The 21230-nt window shown below is 35.8% G+C and overlaps 1 protein-coding gene and 6 non-coding genes across 7 annotated transcripts; all 7 read right to left on the reverse strand.

The window, feature by feature from the left end:
• Positions 1–16188: 16188 nt before the first annotated feature.
• On the reverse strand, positions 16189–17250 carry LOC113272439 (probable F-box protein At1g53815). Its single transcript, XM_026522271.1, has one exon. The coding sequence runs from the start codon at positions 17248–17250 to the stop codon at positions 16189–16191; it is 1062 nt and encodes a 353-aa protein (XP_026378056.1).
• Positions 17251–18713: 1463 nt separating this feature from the next.
• Positions 18714–18808, reverse strand: LOC113276873. Its single transcript, XR_003324667.1, has one exon. It is a non-coding gene; the product is annotated as a small nucleolar RNA snoR1 (small nucleolar RNA).
• A 322-nt stretch (positions 18809–19130) lies between these two features.
• LOC113276917 lies at positions 19131–19237 on the reverse strand. The gene has a single exon (XR_003324705.1). It is a non-coding gene; the product is annotated as a small nucleolar RNA snoR97 (small nucleolar RNA).
• Positions 19238–19522: 285 nt separating this feature from the next.
• LOC113276949 lies at positions 19523–19663 on the reverse strand. Its single transcript, XR_003324732.1, has one exon. It is a non-coding gene; the product is annotated as a small nucleolar RNA snoR135 (small nucleolar RNA).
• Positions 19664–20287: 624 nt separating this feature from the next.
• Positions 20288–20398, reverse strand: LOC113276883. Its single transcript, XR_003324677.1, has one exon. It is a non-coding gene; the product is annotated as a small nucleolar RNA Z152/R70/R12 (small nucleolar RNA).
• A 310-nt stretch (positions 20399–20708) lies between these two features.
• LOC113276851 lies at positions 20709–20833 on the reverse strand. Its single transcript, XR_003324642.1, has one exon. It is a non-coding gene; the product is annotated as a small nucleolar RNA SNORD14 (small nucleolar RNA).
• A 134-nt stretch (positions 20834–20967) lies between these two features.
• LOC113276845 lies at positions 20968–21073 on the reverse strand. Its single transcript, XR_003324634.1, has one exon. It is a non-coding gene; the product is annotated as a small nucleolar RNA Z103 (small nucleolar RNA).
• Between the last annotated feature and the right edge of the window lie 157 nt (positions 21074–21230).

Here is a 21230-nt window from a genome sequence, read left to right on the forward strand (position 1 = left end):
CAAAGCTCTTCGTCTCATTATTTGTGATTATGTTAGAGCATTGCTCGGTTGACCCCACCAAGCGTTGGTATATCAAGTTTGGTTGTCATATTTTAGTGAATCAAAACTCATGTTAAGAGTCGCTTGATTATGTAGTAGAGTCAACTTCGTATAGGTTAGCTTGAAAGTATTAGGATATGAGACATTACAAGTATTGCAAAGTCTTGAAGATGTGAAGAATCAAGGAGATACAACGACAACAATCATCCTTCCACTTGAGGTTAGTGATATTTGACTTGAACTGTTTCATTCCCTAACGTATCTTTCAAGTCGTGCATATTAAAAACATAACTGTGAAGCATATTTGAACTCTAGATAGACATAGTATTAAAGAATATAATACGAGGTTTATTGCTTAACCATTAAACTTTGTAGATAAGACATCGCCATAACCATTTGAATGTTATTGTGATTATGTATGGGTAAGAGGTGAGGATTTCATCTTAGGGAACAATGTTTACATGTGTTCTAAGGAAGTAAGTTCATAAACTTGTTTGTGGACCGAAAAGAAAATTGCTAGGTGTTATTGGTTTTGTTATTCATTGCATATCTTATGAACAACCAATATGTGTGATAGAGTATAACCGCTCACAACTTGTTGTGTTCTTAGTAGAACTATTCACAAAGGCCTGACTTATGTATTGGTATAACTTTTATTAGTAAAAACGATCTTAAGTAATCACCTGTGGTATGATCGGATTTTGTATGTCTGACCAATTAAAAGGAAAGGGGAACCGATCTTTGTAAGGGGTGCAGTATATCAAAGGGAAACGATCCTTGTATGGGGTGCAGCAAGGTTTACACCAAAAAGAAGAACTGATCCTATGGACATGTGCAACACGTTTTTAGGCAAAGGGGAACCGATCCTATGGACATGTGCAACACATATAAGTTAGATACCATATATATGTGGGGAACCATCTTAGTACCTAGTCAACCGAATTTTTGGAAAGCTAGTGTGACTATGCACAGTACTCACATGGAAGTAGAACCGAAACTTGTTTTGGTAGAACCGTAAACCCATGATTGTGATTGAATGTTGGTTTGATCAATCACATAGTTCTTGAAAGTCAGATGAACCAATTCTAAACTTGTTTGGAAGTGTGGCAAATCGGTTTCAAGGTTGTGAGTGTGAAAGAGAACTTACAAAGTTAAGATGTCGACAAACTTTGAACACGTTTTGTGAATGTTTATTTCTTTAATTGTTCAAAGATATTCCTTAACGGCTAAGGGAAGAGAATTTCATGATCGAAACATAAGTAAGTTAAGAATCTTTTAATTAAGGTTATTAATTTCATTTTGTAGGGAAATTACAGAATTAGTAATGTGCATTTACTAATTAGATTTTCCGAGAGATTTCGACCGTTATTTCCAGGAATTATGAAAGCCGAATCTGTTCTTTTATGGATATCTTGAGAATATTTTCGGTTTTGGAAATTCCTTGGTGTCCAAACTTCCTTGTCTATAAATACTCAAAGTTTTCCTTTCTAGCAAACTAATCCTTCGTAACAACAGATTTACTCTTTTGTTGTTGTTACTGGTGTAGCTGCCTATTCGGAGAGAAGAGTAACCTAATTAGGCGAAATCTCTTACGGCCGCTCAGTTTATAGTCTTCTTTGGTATTGAGAAGCTCTAGCGTGTACCATTGGTGGGAAACTAGATAATTGCGGTGGTTGAAATCTGATTGCACCTAGTTTGTTTATTCTTGAGAATCTTCTCTTCTGATATAAGATTCACTCAAACTAGTTCAGAGTTTCGACATGGATCTTTAGACTGTTGTTAGTTCTAAAGACGATCTTGTGATAATCCATTGTTAACAGACTCAGTTCTGTGCGTGATTGATCACAAGAGATTCAAGTGATTGTGTGCAGATTTTTATTGAAGATTTAAGAAGATTTGAAGACAAAGAAGATATTGAAGATCTGACTTGGGTTTTATAATCTTTGGTGTGCACAATACGTGTTTCGGTAAAAGAGGATCCAATTGATAATCGGTTTATCCTTGTGGTAGATTGGATTGATTAATTGAGTAGATCGGCATCAACACGATTCGTCGGATTAAAGGTGGTGTTGGCTTAATCTTAATCGATTACCTTTGGGTGATTGAATATAAGATATATCTAAGGACCTGACGAAGGAGATTATGTTGAGATAAACGGAAGAGCCTTTGTACGACTCATATCACTTGGTTGAATAGAGTTGATACCAAACATCTTTGTTGTTCCTTTACTGTTTGGAACACGAACCAAAGGAATTGTTCCAAGTACGTGACTTATTTATAATTTGGAGGTGTGGGAATACAGGAGGAACTAGGTGAACTATAGGGTTAGTTACTTGGTCTCAACTATACGAAGTTAGTGTAATTTTTTGTAGCGTCTTAATCCTGAGAGTATTCAATTCTGGACTAGGTCCCGGGGTTTTTCTGCATTTGCGGTTTCCTCGTTATCAAAATATTGTTGTGTCATTTACTTTTATATTTCGCGTTATAATTGTTTTATTATAATTAAAGTAAATTACACAAACGTTAATTCCTATTTACTTGATAAGCAATTCTATTGTGTTTGGTTAAGTCCGAACCCTTGTATCAAGTAAACATACTTTGTTGTTGTATTGTCTCGATATCGTATCCATAGACGATCACACAAAGTGTGAACCGATTAGTTGTATTGTATCGACTAAGTCCATGGAAAATCACTTTCGGATAAAGGACTTATAGGTAGGAAAAGTTTTAGCTTGAGGTATTTTTGGGTACCCTCGCCTTTTCAGATTCCACAATAACTTTTTCTACTACCATATACTTAAGTTATTGTGAGGTGATTGATATTTCTAGGATGTTCTTCGGAAATATAAGAACGTATTATCAATTGGTTCCTGTTCACCTTGATTTTTCAAAAGACGGAACAAAACTTCATAGGTACTTCTGTGAGAGACATATTTATCTATCAGAATAGGCTTTCCTGTGTGAGACAGATTTTTCTATAAGTTTTCGACTTTGGGTGAGATCAGCTAAGGGAATCAAGTGCACAGAATCCGCCGTGGTTCTAGAGGCGTAAGGAACGCGACTATAACTTAATCGGTGTGAGACTTGGTTAGGGCTCAACTACATTGTAGTCCGTAGTTAAATTGTAGTAGTCTAGTGTTTGTAGCGGCTTAATACAGTATGATGTTCCAAACTGGACTAGGTCCCGGGTTTTTTTTGCAGTTGCATTTTCCTCGTTAACAAAATCCCCGGTGTATGTGTTATTTGTTTTTCGCATTATATTTTTATATAATTGGAATATCACAGGTCGTGCATTTGTTTAATCAAATGGTAAATTCGACCTTTGATTGTTGGATAGAAATTGATTGACGCTTGCATATTGGTCTTTGGTGCCGTCCAAGTTGTTTCTTATAATAATCAGTCTCATGGATTCACACCAGTTTGATTTGCTGATTACATTGATAAATAGAGATATAAATCTGTGATATCATTCTTGATAGAGCTCGCTTTATAGGCTGGTGCTCTCAGAATAATATTAGAGTTAGTGCATACATATTGTCGAATGAATTATTGGGTGTGGTTGTTATACCCTCGCTTTTTCACATATGTATTATGTATAGGCATGGAACATTGTGATATCCTAAATACGTTAGCACTCTATAGTAGCATGCGATATGTCTAGGAGTCGTCCAATCATTTTCAATCCTATATAGGAGTGCTGATGAAATATGCGAAGTGTCGAAAGCTCAGTTGAGAGACTTTAAGAACCACATATTCATGCATGGTCTGAGAGGGTGAACGTTCAGTCAGAGATTGTGAAATGAGCTTTAACAAATCCTAAAATATGAGTTTCACATACGTGTCTGAAGCCGTGTCGGAAATAAGCAAGATCAACAGAACAACCACCATTTTTAGTCCTTATCGAAAATCCACCATCAACATATGGACATTTGTATAAAATTGTCTCCATGGAACAACCACCTGTATTTGTTGATCCTCAACATCCTAATCATGTTTGCTTGATTCAAAAATCTCTCTATGGCCTCAAACAAGCACATAGGGCATGGTATGAGAGGTTCGGTAAATTTCTCATTGTTTATGGATTCTCAAATTCTATTTGTGATACTTCCATGTTTACCTATAAAAAATGAGCTTTAAGGATGATACTTTTAGTATATGTGGATGACATTACTTTAGTGGGTTCTTCAGATGATCAACTTGCTACTTTCATTACTTCCATTAAGTCTAAATTTTCCATGAAGGATTTGGGTCCTTTGCACTATTTCTTAGGCAATGAGGCTACCTATGATTCTAAGGCTAAGAAGTTATTGTTGACACAAAACAAGTATTATTTGGACCTCTTAAAAAATCATGACATGATGGGTTGCAAACCTTGCAAAACTCCAGTGGCTCAAGGACAAAGGCACAAGTTTGTGCTAGCACAACTTTGTCTGATATTGCATCTTATATCAGTTTAGTGGGTGGTATTCAATATCTGACTCTCACCAGACCTGAAATTAGCTATCAGTCACTTCCATCACTGTCCTATAGATATTCATCTTCATCTAGCCAAGAAAATTATACGTTATATGAAGGGCTCTCTTGGTTGGGGACTTACTCTTAGATCTGTAATTGTTCTGAGTTGCCAGCCTTTAGTGACAGTGATTGGGAAGAGTGTCCAGATACTCGCAAATCTACCTTTGGGTGTTGTGTTTTTATTGGTGGCAATCTTGTCTCCTGGTCCTCCAAGAAGCAGCAAACCATTTCTCATTCTTCTACAGAAGCAGAGTATCATGGCTTGGATAATGCAGCTGCAGAGATCGTTTGGCTATCTTATTTTTTTGAGGAACTGTCAGTTCATCTATCTCTGACTTGCAAGTTGTTTTGTAATAATCAGGGTGTTGGCAGTCTCATTGCTAATCCAATTTTTCATGCTCGTACGAAACATATTGAGGTGGATTATCACATGATTCGAGACCTTGTTAGGTTTTGTTTTCTTCGAGTTTCATATGTTCATACCTCTCATCAGATAGCTGATTTATTCACCAAGGGTCTCTCCAAGTCTCAGATCAGTGTATTAAAAGCAAAACTAATGCCAATTATATGGACATCAGTTTGAAGGGGGGATATTAGGTGATCTAGTGGTCCAAATTCATCTGTGCCAGATATTTGACGGGCTGTATTAGACGTACAGACTTTTTCTGTTACATTTATTTCTCTTGTAATTTGTTTCTTGTGTTAGTGTCATAGTCCTTTATAAATAAAAAGACTGAGTCTTGTAAATCTGAACATAACGTTTTCATTCAATACAAATCTTTCTCTTACATGAAGGAATTGGGTAAACCTCAAAAGGGCAAGTGGAAGTACCACCAAATGATAAGACAGATCATGGGATCGACTCCCGTCTTAAGCTTTGCCAAGTATGCTTGCCAATCGATTGTTTTCTAGATTCATGCTTGGTAAGGAGGTCAAGTGCATATTGTCCTTGATAAATGGTTACTTCATTGGAACTAGTTGCCTAATTGAATTGGTTGAGAGTCCCAAGTTAATAATGTAATAATGTAACGACTAAAAATTCTAGAATTTCTGTCAATAAACAAAGAAAAACTCTTCGTAAATTGCGCTACCCCAATCCAACAGGGGAATTTTGACAAAATACACCCTGTGGGATTAGTATTTCCTAAAGTACACCCGTTATTTTGATAATTGCTAAAATACACCCTCCATCCAAAATTCTTTTAAGGCCCACCGTCACTCCATCTAACCGTCCATCTACTATTTTCAATCAACGGGTATGACATCACTCTAAATAGGAAATTACCACTTTACCCTTAGTATGATAAAAGACTAAAAATATTGTGAAGAAATTTATTTCTTCCTCTTTCTTTGCTTCTTGCCTTTCTGCGGACCACCATCGTCCATGTCTACGACCACCTTCTGCTACCAACACCACCACCACCATATTCTTCTTCTTTTCTTCTTCTTCTTCTTCTTCTTCTTCTTCTTCTTCTTCTTCTACTAAGACAATCACCTTCTTTTTCTTGTTATTCTTATTTGATCTTGATCATATAATTTCAGAAATTTGAAAACTAGGGCTTTATGAGATTTTAAAATTTGGGGGGTTTAATAAGGTTGATTAAGATATTAATATGAATTGGGTTTAAGTTTTATTTTGATGTTCTCCTTCTCAATCAACAAATTAGCCAGTTTTTTTTTGTTTTGACACAATCCGCGGGCTCAAGGCCCAAAAAGAAACGAAAAAAGAAAACGAAACAAAAACAAAAGGAGGATCTAGTTTCTATTCTTCTTCACTCTTTGATAAACTTGTTGTGTCTTGTCTGCAGCCAAAATTTCTCTGAAATCTGCAGTAAATTCTTCATGACAGATTTCAGTCCAAGAGTTCCCCAAATGAAGACCAGCTAAGTAATCAGCATCTCGATTAGCTTCTTTATAGCAGAAAGTTATCCTCCAGCTAGTAAACTTTCTTTTCAAAACCATGATTCTTCTCCAGATTTGAATCACATTCCATGGTAGCTCTGGCTCACCATTTGTAAGTAAATTATACACTGCCATAGAGTCAATACCGAGATGAATTTTAAACTTTTGCTTCTGCAACGCTAATGTTAATCCAATTTCAACACCCTGTAATTCATGAGCAAGAACAGATCTTACTGGTCCTTCTCCACTATCAGTCCCAATTACTTCAGCTTCATGATCTCTAATAATGGACCCAAAACCTCCAGTTGTAGTACTCTTTGATCCATCGGTATTAATCGTTACTTCATCGTATTGTGGATACAACCAAGTAAAGAAGATAATCTCTAGAAGAAAAAAATTATAGTCTATATTCCACCTCCTCATAAAACTTCTAGCAGTTAAAGTATCGGTCTCTTGATGTTTCATGGCTAGCATTTTGAACCTCACATCTTGTATGACTAATATACTGACTTGATCTTGTGAGCCATTCTGAGATCTAAAAATTTTATTATTTCGCTATTTCCAAATGTAGTAGATATAACTATTAAACACTAGCTTTTTTATCTTATCCACACAACTAGAACCTTTAAAATCTTGAGCACACCAATTAACTTCTGCATCCCACGAACTCTCAAGACCTTTTATGATTCTCATCTTAAGAAGAAGCCCTCTCCATATTTCAGAAGAAAATTGACATTCATGAAATAAATGATTCTCAGTCTCATCGTTATTCCCACATAATATGCAAGTAGTATCAGATATAACTCCCCATATACATAACTTACTTCTAGTTTTCAATATTTTCAACGGAGCTAACCATGTTATAAAGGAATGTCTAGAATGTGATTTTTAAACCATACTAAGTTCTTCCAAATAGGGCTATGCATATGTGCAGTTATAGCATTATAAGTGGCTTTCATAGAGAAGGTACCTGTAGTACTTGACTTCCAAAAGATTCGATCATTCTCTGCAACATTGAACTCAGTCAGTGCTATGTCTTTTACTACTTCTTGAATATCATCTTCCATGAAATCAGGGAAAACCCATCCTGCTGGAGAGATTAACTTAGCCACTTTAGAATGTTCAGTGGCACCAATTGTTTCTAATATGTGAGGTTCCACCCAATCCACAAGACTTCCTTTGGGATGCCAGTTCTCATACAAGAAACTATTAGAGACTCCATTTCCCAACAAAACTCCAATGTGTTTCTTAGCTAGCTCTCTGTGCTCCAAGATTCTTTTCCAATACCAAGAAATATCTTTTGGAATCTTCATAGACCAGAAATCCTTGTCTTTACTAAGGTTACTTTTAACCCAAGAAGTCCAGATATTATCTTTGCCAGAAACCAAATCCCAAATATGCCTGAGATTAGATGCTACATTAGTATACTCTAGATCCTTTATTCCCAGTCCTCCTTCTTCATAAGAATGACAAACATAATTCCATTTATTGGGTTGTAACTTTTCTTAAGATCAGGGTCTGTCCATAAGAATCTCTTAAATTTAGTATTCAGCTCCTTTATAACTCTTTTAGGTAGAACAAAACATGAAAACCAGAAGAAGAGCATTCCACATAGAACTGTCTTGATGAGCAAAGCTCTACCAGGATAGGCCAAAAATATAGACTTCCATGATTGAATCCTCTCATCAACTCTTTCAAGAAGAGGTAAACAAGCTTTGTAAGAAAGTTTTGTTGATAATAGAGGAACACCTATATATCTCACAGGTAATTCACCCACTGTACAATCTAGGATTTGAAGAATTTGGTTCAAAGTAGGAGTATCCACAGCAGAACAAAACAAAGAAGTTTTTTGATTATTAATCTCAAGCCCTGAGTAGGAACTAAATTCATCTAGATCTAACTTTAGACTTGTAGCAGCTGCAATAGTTCCTGTGAAGAATATCAGCACATCATCAGCAAAACATAAATGAGTTAGACTATTTAACTTACATCTTGGGTGAAATCCAAAGTTTTGAAGTTGTACTTGTTTAAGAAGTGTAACACTCAACATCTCCATAGCCAGCACAAACAAGTAAGGTGAAATGGGGCAGCCTTGTCTCAAACCTCTTTTAGCACCAAAGAATCCATAGGGAGAGCCATTGATAAGTATAGAGAATTTAGTTGTTTTAATACATAGAGCAATCCACTGAATAAACATGTCAGGAAAACCCATTTGTTGCAGCATATAAAATATAGCATCCCATTTCACAGTATCATAAGCTTTTCTAAGATCTATTTTTAATGAGCACCTTGGAGTACCTTTGGATCTGTGATAATTTCTTGCCAATTCATGAGCCACCATGATATTGTCTTGATATACCTCCTAGATATAAAAGCAGATTGATTCTTGCTAATTAAACCCCCTAGAATCTTCTTCATTCTTAAAGACAAAATCTTGGTAATGCACTTATAAGTAACATTAAAACAAGATATGTTTCTATAGTCTAATATTGTAGAAGACGAAATCAATTTGAATTCAAGTGATGGGTTCAATTTATTTGGGTGAGTATGTGCACTCTTAAAATCTTGATTTTCTTAAGGAAGTAGAGTCTCATAAATTGAAGATGAAGATTTAGGGAGAGAATAGAAACTAGAAATTAAGTTGAGTTTCTGGTGGTGTTTAATGATTTCATGAAACTAGAATGAAGGAACGGTCAATCCTAAGGCATGAGATGTCAGAATGAAGTTAGATGAATGTTAGGGGATGTCTCAAACAGGCGAGAGATGGGGGCTTTGATGAATGAAGGGTGTTGGTATTATTAGTTCATTGGATTGGTGATGATGCCAATGTGTGTTGCAGGTGATGGATATGTGTAGAGTATGTGACTGAATTGCTCAGACTTGCAAGGATGGATTTTCGTAGTTGGTGTAGGAGTGACGGTGAATTTGAAGGCAAAATAATTGACAGTGGTGCAAGCCTAAAATTAGATTTAGTAGAGGAAGTAAAGCTGCAGCAAATGGATTGTCGTAGTTGTTCAGACACAAGGCAATGCTAACCATTTCGGTGTTATTTTGGATTGAACAACAACTAGCTAGTTCAACCAATACAACTCTGGTCCGGGGGCTTTTCAATCATTTGCAACTCAGCTCAGCTTATGACGAGTTGGCATTTAAAGGCAGTTAACCGTTTTATTTAAAAAACGGGATGGAAAAGTTGAAGTGGGTGTATTTTAGCAATTTAAAAAAAAACGGGTGTATTTTAGGAAATACTAACGCATTTATTAACTTGTATCCCAATATACACATTAAGAAGCATTTAATACACAAGATTTTATCTTGGATTTGGTAATTGCTTATTGTAATGACAAGAGTCTCGCGAAATTGAGTCATATTTATCAATGAAACAAACATTCATGTTTTACCCTTATTTGAAAACCATCAAGTCTCGGTGGTGTCCCACCACTTAACTCACGGATCATGAATATTTTTCGTGTATACACTCTAATATGAAATCCGGCGTTCTTGTTGTCGCTCCTGTTGCTTTTTTCTTTTATTGGAAGGGTTAAGTTAAAATACTCTATAAACGTTCGACGTCTTCCCTCTTTGCTTAAAAAAATCAAAAGCATCAAAATCTGATGTATTGTTCAAGTATTCACGATTAATAATGGGGCCTAATAAAAATGGTTCAAAAAAAAATCAAGATCAAAAATTTGATTTGTATCTTCACCATACATAAACCTATTTTTTTAATGATAAAATTCCAAATTGTTAAGCAAATATCATTAATGGATTTAAGAACTATACTTAGAAGGAAATAAAATTAAAAATTAAAAAGATCAGTAAAAAAATTAATACAAGCCAAAAGAGTTAGGGTTTTAAGATAAATATTTACCGTTCGTTAGATACTAACAAAATAATAATGTAAATCGAAGTTTCCTAAAATTAGTTATATTTTCCATTGATTAAGACAGCGGGTCCCACTATAATTAATAACCAAACACATACTATGATAATAAACTCTGAGAGTAATTATGTAAATTGATCATTATTTATTATAACAGATTTATTATCAATGATTATCTCATAGTTAGGATAAAAAAGTGAGAAAAACAAGATAAAAGTGTATCATTAAATGCTCTTTAACCTATATACCGGTATATAAGTTAAGAGGACCCAAATACTAATCCGATGTACTTTATCAAAATCCCCATCCAACAATATGAGTGGGCACAAGTTAAAGCCAGTGGGCCCAAAGAACTAATTGTGGGTAGTGGAAGAAACCTGTTTTGAGGCATACTGAATTTTTTTGAGGCATCCTAAATAATTCCAAAATAGGGTCACTAAATAAAAAACAACATCACCCCTTATCCACCCTTTTTGATAATGGCATAAACCCTTACATAATTAGTGTTAATGATTATGATTAGATTTGATTAGTTAGGAATTTTAAGGATTGATTAAAAATTAAATTATTAGTGGTGAATTAGTAGAAAAATCAAATTTATGTGAGGGAGTTGGGATTTTTGAGAGGAGGAAGAAGAAGTGAAAAAAAAAAACTTGGGTTTTGACTTTTGAGATTTTAGTGATTAGAAGTGACCAAAATATGTGACTCAAATCAGTGGTGAAATTCTATACGAGTTTTAATTTTTTTTTTATTAGTTCAATCTATCAAAAATTGAATTTTTAAAACCCAGATCTACTGACCAGATGAACAGTTCGACTGAAAAGTTATCAGCCGAACTTCACTCTGTAACTGACGAATTTAGGTTCGGATGATTCGAACAAAATCTAGCGAAGTCGCATTAGCCGAACATAGTGTTTCTCTAAATCATACACTAAATTCGGCTCAAAATTGATACTCCAAGATCAGCCGAACTGATCTTCTGAAAACTGTAATTTCATCTTTGAAATCATATTCTACAGATCAAACAAAATAAAATCAATCAAAAACAAGATGGGTTTGTACACATACATTCTAAAATACATCTAAGAGCAATTGAGATTTGGATTTCACGCTCCAACATCGCTCACTTCGATTCGTGTTTTCTTTGTTTGATTAATTTCTTGATTGAGTTGGAGTCCTAAATGTTTAAGTTTAAATTTTATTTTGATTTTTGATTTTTAATTTTAGGTTTTTGAGGATAAGGCACTCTAGTAATTCAAATTGTTTAGGGATATATAGGTAATTGCACTACCTTTAAACACCCCTTATAAACCCATCCTAGATTGTATAATGAATGAGTATGCCTCAAAAAAAAAAATGAGTACGTCTCAAAACAGGTTTCTGGTGGAAAGTTAGCCCGTGTTTAGAACTTAAAACTTAGAAATCGAATGCCCATAGTAGGAAACAACAAGTTTCCAAACAAGAAGCTGAATCGTGCATGTCACTGTTTAGCGTCAGCTCCAACTGATCGAAGGATTTGCTTGATATCTTCAGCATTGATTGCACCCAAAACAGCAAGTATGCAGCAATCACCTTCATGTTTACTTTTGTTAGCTTGAGATTTCTTGTACAGCAAAGGAGAGAATTAGAGTTTAATTTCTTTGCGGGCAGAGAAGAGATAGAGATACTTGGGTTAACAACATCAGGTATACGAACCACATAAAACTTGGTGGAGATGGTTCAATTTCTTCGTAAGAACTTCAGATGGCACCTTAGAGAAATCCAGAAGATGAACCAGAATTATAATTTGTGGGGCTTTCATTCGTTTCTGCAATGATATTGGTTTTAGGATTTTCGGTTGACTGTGATGTTTAAAGTTTCTGGCTTTGCTGCAAAGAATGCGAATCCTAGAGACTATTAGTGTGTCCTAAATCAGTTTCATTCGGAAAACCAATTTGTTTCCTATTCGGATTGGCACTAGGTCTCTTTTCCTGATAGAAAGACTACTTTGCGAGTGCTATAAATATATCAAACCAGACAACTATTATTCTCACAACTTAGATTAACTATAAACTTTTGAAAAGCTTATAAACTAATCTACATAGGCATGGATATTTTTGACGTGGAGAGTATTATTGACAATATTTTTGACAAGAAGGAGGAAGATCAGGGTATTCAAAACAAGGAAGATGAAGATTTGCAAAAGAGATTAAAAAGAGACGAAGATGAATATTTGAAGCATAATAAAAAATTTAATCAGTTTGTTGTCATATTCAACGATGACCTCGTTGTGCATGGCGATGAGGTTAATGCTAATTATGATTCAAGACCCGGTGAAGAAGATTTTCGTACAAAGAAGATTATGGAAGACTGGAAACTACTAAAGGAGGGTCTTCCAGATACGATATTCGTTAGGGCTTACAAAGGCTGTAAGGATTTTTTACAAGCAGTGATTGTTGGTGAACCGGGTACGCCTTTCCACGACGGCCTATTTTTCTTTAAAATAACTTTTCCGGTGCGCTATCCGAAAGAACCACCAGATGTTACGTACCATTCTCATGGTTTGCACTTGCACCCTAAGTTGGGATGGGATGGGAAGGTTCGGTTAAGTCTTTTGAAAAAGAAAAAGTGGAATACTGACTTGTCGAAATCTAACGTACTGAGAGTTTTTGATGTCAACGTATACCGAATTCGAAGTCGTATTTTAATATCAATAATTCTATTCAGCCCACCAAGTCAAGCCCACTATGAAACCCACTGATGATGCGACCCTGAGGTGTCTCGACTTTGGTGACTAGGCTGCTCATGCATATATGATGAGTCCCACAATTTACTGAACTTTTTCTATCTTTGATGTATATATAGACTAAATTAGGATCAATTGCATCCATATGATTTATTGTTAAAGTGCTTAAAAGATAATCAATCATTATGCTCTATTTATCTGCTTAGTATCTTGTAAAACTTAAAACCACAATGAAAACAGCGGACCCTACTCCAAGATCTAAAGTAATGTAACCGCAGAAAATGAAAAACTATGAAAGAAATTCATAGACATGAGAACTGAAACCTAGCCAAGCATCTTGCAAATCTAACTCAAAACTAACTTCCCAATTGATCCTTCCGTGATAATGAGAAGATAACTGAATCTTCCTTCAAGCACCTCCAAATCAATTAGAAAACCCTAGATATGACCTAATACATTGATATATATTCAAGTTCCATTAATAGATTGATACTGTAAAACACATTAGGAATAGACAGCAGAAAAAGAGAAAATAAACTTTGATTGCGAGAGCCGAGAGGTGAAAGAAATTAGAGATCAGAAGAGAGAAAGAAACCAGACGGAGGGTGTGTGCCAGTTGTGTTAGCCACTTCAACACCAGTCTATGCCACATCACCGGTGGGTTTGACCGTGGGTTTTAAAAGTGGGACGAAAAGAATTATTGTTTTAATAAGCCTAACAAAAGGATATTACCTAAGTGAACCTGTAAGAAACGATCATTGGCTTATAATCAAGGAACTTTTAAGTTGAACTGCAGACGATGCTGGAAGTAATGCATAATCCACCCAAGGATTTTGAGTTTTTCGTGGCACAGCATTTCCGGGACCGTACCAATACCATTCTACGTGCATGTCTTGCATACATCGACGGAGAAAAGGTTGGTGGTCCTATCCAAGATGATGCCTCCTCTGTCTGCTCGACCATAAGTGATCAACATGAAACCTCTACCGTACCTGACTATGATTCTTCGTCATCGGATGCTTCCTCTATTGGCTCGACCATAATATCGTCACCTGAATCGAGGAGAAGAAGAAAAGCATCTAAAGTGGTGGCATCTAAATCATCGTTACCTTCTAAACCCGTCACCTTAAAATTGAAGAAGAATTCTCGAGGTGCTACAGATGATCAAGCATTACCATTTAAAGGCATCACCTCAAAACCATCGTTACCTTCTAAAGTTGTCACCTCAAAATCGAAGAATTTCCAAGGTGTTACGGAATATATATATGCCAGATTTTTTCAAGCATTCAAAATGAATGGGTTTACTTTGGACTACTTTCTTGCTTCTTACTAGAGCTACGGCCAGAAGCAGAAGATTCGAAGGTTAAGAGGGATCAAGGTTAATTCTAGTTCTAGGGTTTCTTAGCTAGTACGTAGTCCTACCAGGAGTTTTGTTTGTCTAATATTGGATATTCAGTTCATTTATGTTGTTTTATTTATCTCTTTTATTTATTTATATATTTTATTTTTTATTTTTGAAGCATGTATTTATCTCTTCAGCTTTGATACGTTGACCGAAGCATTTCACCGTTAAATGTACCGAGAGGGTAATGAACGGTCTCGATACGCGTGCTTAGCATTGGGATAGATGCGGACAGAAATGGTCCCCACCAGCCCCTCTCACATGCACGCCCACGGTGCGTTAATCCTTTCTGTTATCTCTTTTTGTTTGTCTGGTGCTGGTATATGTTTTCTTTCTGCTACATACTATGGAGTTTTGTCTAGTAATCACAAAGATATTTATTATTTCTCATCGGGAAGATAAAATAAATTACTTAGCTAACTAAAGGCACGATACATGTACCGGATAACTAAATACATGATTATCGGTGCATTTTTTATTTAACAACGTTACCATTATGCAAAGTTTATTCATTAACTTGCACGTATTATTACGGTGTCTAACTAGTAACCATGCAGAGCAAACAAAAGAAAAAGCCAGTCTTGTTGAAACTTGGCACAAATATGCATGCAATGTTATCGAGGGCCAAGAAACAAGTCACATACTGTACGGAACTCCCAGGATAGTAACACAGCAGCCAGAAGTTATGTGTCTCAACCATGCACGGTGTGATCACACCCCCATGCACCGCAAAATCGTCTTCCTGAGGCTATTTTTTCTAAATTCTTTTCCTACTAGAAAAGACTACTTTGCGAGTGCTATAAATATATCAAACCAGACAACTATTGTTCTCACAACTTAGATTAACTATAAACTTTTGAAAAGCTTATAAACACTACTAATCTACAAGCATGGATATTTTTAACGTGGAGAGTTTTGTCGACAATATTTTTGAGAAGGAGGAAGATCAAGATATTCAAAACAAGGGAGATGAAGGTCTGCAAAAGAGAATAAAAAGAGACGAAGATGAATTTAAAGCTGAGGGAAGATTTAATCAGTTTGCTGTCATCTTCAACGATGACCTCTTTGACAATGCTGATGATTCGAAACCCGGTGAAGAAGATTATGGAAGATTGGAGAATGCTAAAGGAGGGTCTTCCAAATACGATATTTGTTAGAGTTTACAAAGGCTGTAAGGATGTTTTACGAGCTGTGATTGTTGGTGAACCAGGTACGCCTTTTCACGACGGCTTATTTTTCTTTGAGATAAATTTTCCTGCGAGCTACCCGAACAAACCACCGGATGTTACGTACCATTCTCACGATTTGCACTTGCACCCTAAGTTGGGATCGGACGGGAAGGTTCACTTAAGTCTTTTGAAAAAGAAAAAGTGGAACACTGACTTATCGAAATCGAACGTACTGAGAGTTTTGATGTCGATTCAAGAACGTATACTGAATTCGAAGCCGTATTTTGATAAGCCTAATAAAAAGATGCTACCTAGGTGGTTTTACAAGAATAAATCGTTGGCTTATAATGAAGAAACTTTTAAATTGAGTTGCGAGACAATGCTGAAAGTAATGCAGAAGCCACCCAAGGATTTTGAGTTTTTCGTGGCACAACATTTTCGTGACCGTACCCATACCATTCTACGTGCATGTCTTGCATATATCGACGGAGAAAAGGTTGGTGGTCGTATCCAAGATGATGATTCTTCTTCATCGGATGCTTCCTCTTTCTGCTCAACAAACACCAGTCTGATAATTACAACGATGGCCACAATGATAAATACTGTTGGGCATCCTCTCATAACGTGCACTACAAGGGTATCCTTTAAACTCCAGAAGATGATCAATTATTAAATACTGACCCTCATGTGTCGGAGTACATCCAGTCGGGAGTCGAATGAAGCGAATCTTCTCGTTGTGGAGGTCGAGTGAGAGCAACATTTCAATCTCGTCATCATTATTAGCAACTTTATTCTTGGTCCTCCAATAAAGATCACCCCCGCAAAAGGTGGCTTGTCTATATAGAGTTCTCGAGACTCTAGTGATCATTCGGCTAGGAAAAGGAGAAGAACCCGGTGGCGGTGAGATATCAAGAATACTAGTAATTATCTTTCTCCATGACATGGTTCCCAGTGTAATAACCATGCAAAGAAACTCGTCGTTGGCTTTTGAAGCAAAAATAATGACAGCCTTGTATACTTGTGATAATGAATCATAACCAAAACCATGACACAAGTGTATGTATGATACCATAAGTATATATGAGAGGACAAGTGAATCACCCCTGATCGGGTTAAGGATAGTTATGTAACCACAAGTGTCAGTAGGTTTACCGACTAGCTTTATACAAGGTAAACCATTGCAAAAGCCTACTAATTCATATATACGCCTCGGGTTATTTTGACCTGAAATAAGTCTGATAACAACCTTTTCTCGTTCTAATAGACTGAACCAGTAATTACTTTCTATACCGCCTCTCAATAGATTAAGTATATTAAAGACTAGAAATAGTTTATTTTTGTTTTGAATGTAATGAAATACTGAAAATCTAGAATCTTTAAGGATTGAATTGTACCATAACTTACTGACGCAACAGCAAGCACCTAGAGTCCGGGCTGGTAATCTGGTCAGAATGCTTTCGATCACCAATTCCTCAGGAAGACAACCAACTGCTCCTCTTTCCATCCCGTTCTGCTGCTCCTCCTCCTTCTCTTCTCCTAGATCAATTTTTAGTTGAAATGATCTTTTGCCTCCATTAAAAAATGCAATGAAGGAATTCAAAATGGAGTGCTGCATGCTGCTGATTCAACAACTTGTTTCCCTTTTTCACAACTACTATTGATCAAGTGTTTCTTTGTCAAGCTGTTTCCTTCTTCTTTTTCTCAAAGTCTCCTCCGTTAATCTACTATGTTTTGTTGCTCGGTATCATGGAGAACGGGTCCTGGGAATAAAACATGGAAAATGAAGGCATCGGGATAAAGTCTTCTTAGTAGAACCGGGCCCAGTTCGGCCAGAGTTATTTTGCTTACAAGCAGAAGTTGACTGGCTCATCCCAAATTAGAAATTTTCACCCTGGATGCAGACTCTTGATCTTATTATTGTGCCTCCACCAATGCTAATAAGGGTACCCGTTTACCGGGGAATATACCGAATCCCATATGACATTGGTACCCTCCCCAGTAAACTGGTATGGTATCCCTATAGCAAGATAGCGAGTCTAATTAAAAAAAAACACTAGCTTTTCCTTTTATTTTTCTCAACAAACAATTATATTAAACCACCAAACAGATTACAAGAGCCCAACAGGCAGAAGAAACCAGAGGATTAACTTTACAAGATCACTTGAATTGAAAATAAAAACCTCATGGAGATTCAAATCTAGTCGTAAAGCTAGGCATTGAGTTATGATTACAACCTAAAGCAGCTCCTTCCGTAGCCTAAGTTTGATCCGTTCCAGCCTGCTACAAATGATCTTCCACCTCGAACAGAATACCCAAGGAACTTTTCCTCCAATAAAAGCTTGAAACAACTCAAAACAGGTTCTTTCACAGGACAGATGCCTATTTATAGACTGTAATAACGAAAAACGAACGATTTATATGATCAACATGGTAGAAGAGGCCACAAAACATCATACATTATGACTGTCCATAAACTGGGACACAACCCATAGGTTCTGCTTTAAAGCTAATAATCAAATCTAGTGATACTAAATCAAAAATATGGATCATTGTTGGACCACAGAAGTGCATACATTAGAATTGTCCCTAAACTGGGATCCAACCCACAGGTTCTGCTTTAAAGCTAATAATCGTCTCCAGTGATACAACATCAAAAAAAAATATGAATCAAGTTTGGACCCATGCAAATTGATCTACACCGATCCACATACCTATTTTCAACATCGGTATCGACTATCAAGAACAAAATGGCAACACATTTAGACACGACACAGTTCAAACCTGTGCGGGGACATATCTTCAATATGCAACTACACAAAACAAACATTAACCAAAAAGAACCTAATTGCAATGATATAACCATGTTGATAAAAGATATCAAATAGTATGGATTGCTAATTGCTATTGCCAACCTGCAATGGGAATCTGGACATCATTACAATAAGACAACTTCAGCTAAAGGGCCAACGTATGGCTGGATTCAAAAATACATGATTGAAAACAGATATTTCTTAGGAATCCAGTTACTAGAAACGTGACGTTAAAGTAATAAAACAAAAGGAATATAAGGTGCAGAAGGGCTCAGAGAGTTGCTAACTGTGCTCAAGGAAGAACTTTTTTAAGGTCCTTCTCATACAAGAGGTGTCAGAAATATAGCATTGATCATCATTGCCCACCTTTACACTCCCATTAAATCTACTTGTAAAAGATCATGAAGGAAAACAACTTTCATTTCAATTTATGTCTTCCTGCAGCTACTATCAGGGAAATGAAATTTTAGGGTTCACGGAAATAAGAATCTATGCAAGATTAAAGTCAATGAACAACTTGAGAAACATGACTTTTATGACACAAAGGAGTGCAGCACTAAAAAAAAAAAAACTTAAAACGGGCAACGGGACATTCATCAGTCATCATATATTTCAGAGAAGACGAGGTGCAACATGCATGAATTCACATAAATCCAAGCTTGGATTTGGTTAGCCTTGCATGAAACAATATAGTGTTGTAGTTTAACTGCGATCTCGTGAATTTCGAAAGAAGAAGCTGATAGACAACACACACTTTATGAGTTTTTTCAGTCTACATGTCAACCAGTTATCGCGAAATGTAGAATAGTTAAAACTCGAACATGATATAGGAGTGAACAAAGTAGTAGTCAAAACAAAACTTTAAAAGATAAAATAACTACATTAGCAAAATGCCTCAGAAATGTCCACTAATTTCATGTGAAATGCAATTTCCTAAACAGGGTCTCAGTTCCACTAAAATACACACATATATCTCTGCATTTTAAAATACCCCTAAAACTATCAAAAAAACAAATCGACACTGAATAATACAAGTCCTAAATAAAACTGAAAAACACAGGACCAAGGAAAAATTACAAATGTGGAGAAAATGATTGTTGATAAATCAATAGAATATATGAAACTCAACTGCCCACTTTCACCAAAAATCAGTTTTACAGATAATTCTTTCGGATAAATGCATTTAAAGCACAACTCCGATACACATATCTCTGCATAATAAATTCATTAACTCTAAAATTATAAATAAAAATACTAAATAAATAAATAATCATTTTCTAATAGCAACCTTTGTAAGTGGGGGAGCCTGACACAAAGTTTGGGGCAAGTTGATTACTTTACCAAAAGCACCCAAGATGCTTCCCCACTGCGACGAAATTGGCCTAGATTTTACATTACTTTGAATATCCAGAAACACAAACAAGCTATGATGATTAGCATTAATCAAGAACTGCATATAATCTTCAAGATGTTAGTCTTTCTACAAAGGATCCAAATGTAAAAGTTTATAAAAAACCTAACACAAGAGGATACAAACAGAAAGACTAGATAGATTTTGCACAACTTTTGAGCTCATCAGGTCTTTTATGAAAATGTCACCAGTAAGCCTTCGAATGTGCTATCCGAAAAAACCAATTAGAATTAGAAGATTTACATGAGAAAAAATGAAGGAACAGATCTTCATGGATATCATGAGTATTATCTTTTAACCACACAAATATTTGATGTTTGGGGTTTATACCAAAATTCCATAACTTAATGTACTAAATAAACAACTGTGTGCTTCTTGCTTATCATGAACAAAATATAACTGAAACAGAAAAGGGAATCTATAAAGATACTTGAGCTCAGTGGAAGGAGAAGTCGTTTTTGTTAAAGGCTCACGGCAAAGATTTTTAGGTCTTCCCCACTGCCCTATACACACTCCCGTGTGCTTCAACTCATCATTGCATCAAAATCTAATTTGATTCCTATTTTCGCAATCCATTGAAAACCCATGAGAAAAAGATAATCTTGAAAACTGTAAGATTTAGGCTTAGTGTGTGTAACTTTAAGATATCACTGATATAATCTAACTTAAATCCGCAAAATATAAAATCTATCATCATATACAGGAGTTCTCGTACAAAAAGTTGATGTGGAATGAAAAATACAAGCAAGAAATTATTTTCATGAAAACTGTCAAAAGTATTTTACACCATTATGATGGATCTGAAGATCAATAAGAGCAAGGAAAAAGTTACAAAAAAGAGTTTTATCAAAATGTTTCAGACATCCAAGGAAGGAATAAAGCAGCACTAGCTCTCAAGCCCGGCGAAAGGCGAAAGCTCTCAGTCGGCAACTGCGAATGTTCTTGAGAAACAAGCCTTAGATTTATCATCATAAACATTGAACAACAAATTCTCTCAACAGAACAAATCACCACTTTCAAATTATCAGGTAAGTGAGGCAACCATCACTGCCAAAACAAACATTTTTAAGATAATGAACAACAAGTGTTTCATAATGCGAGGAGAAAAAAGATGGATCAGAGTACTGGCTTGGAAAACCTCCTCTGTTGAAAAAGAGATTTAAACAAAACGCACACTATAATCTTAGTCGATCAGCTGGGGTATAAATCTCCTCAATAAAGCAAGAAAAACAGGACAATTAGGGAAGGGAAACCAATGCAGTCACCAAGGTAATTTAACTCTAACAATATACAAAACTTGCAAAAAAAATGAATTTCAGTAAAAACAACATTGTAAATCTGCAAAAATGTGGCCGTTATTTTGACACAAATAGG

The sequence above is a fragment of the Papaver somniferum genome, chromosome 4 (assembly GCF_003573695.1).
Source record: "Papaver somniferum cultivar HN1 chromosome 4, ASM357369v1, whole genome shotgun sequence".
Lineage (NCBI taxonomy): Eukaryota > Viridiplantae > Streptophyta > Magnoliopsida > Ranunculales > Papaveraceae > Papaver > Papaver somniferum.

Coding starts and splice junctions, on each gene's coding strand:
- LOC113272439 (XM_026522271.1), bottom strand. CDS start 17,250: ATGCAGCACTCCATTTTGAATTCCTTCATTGCATTTTTTAATGGAGGC.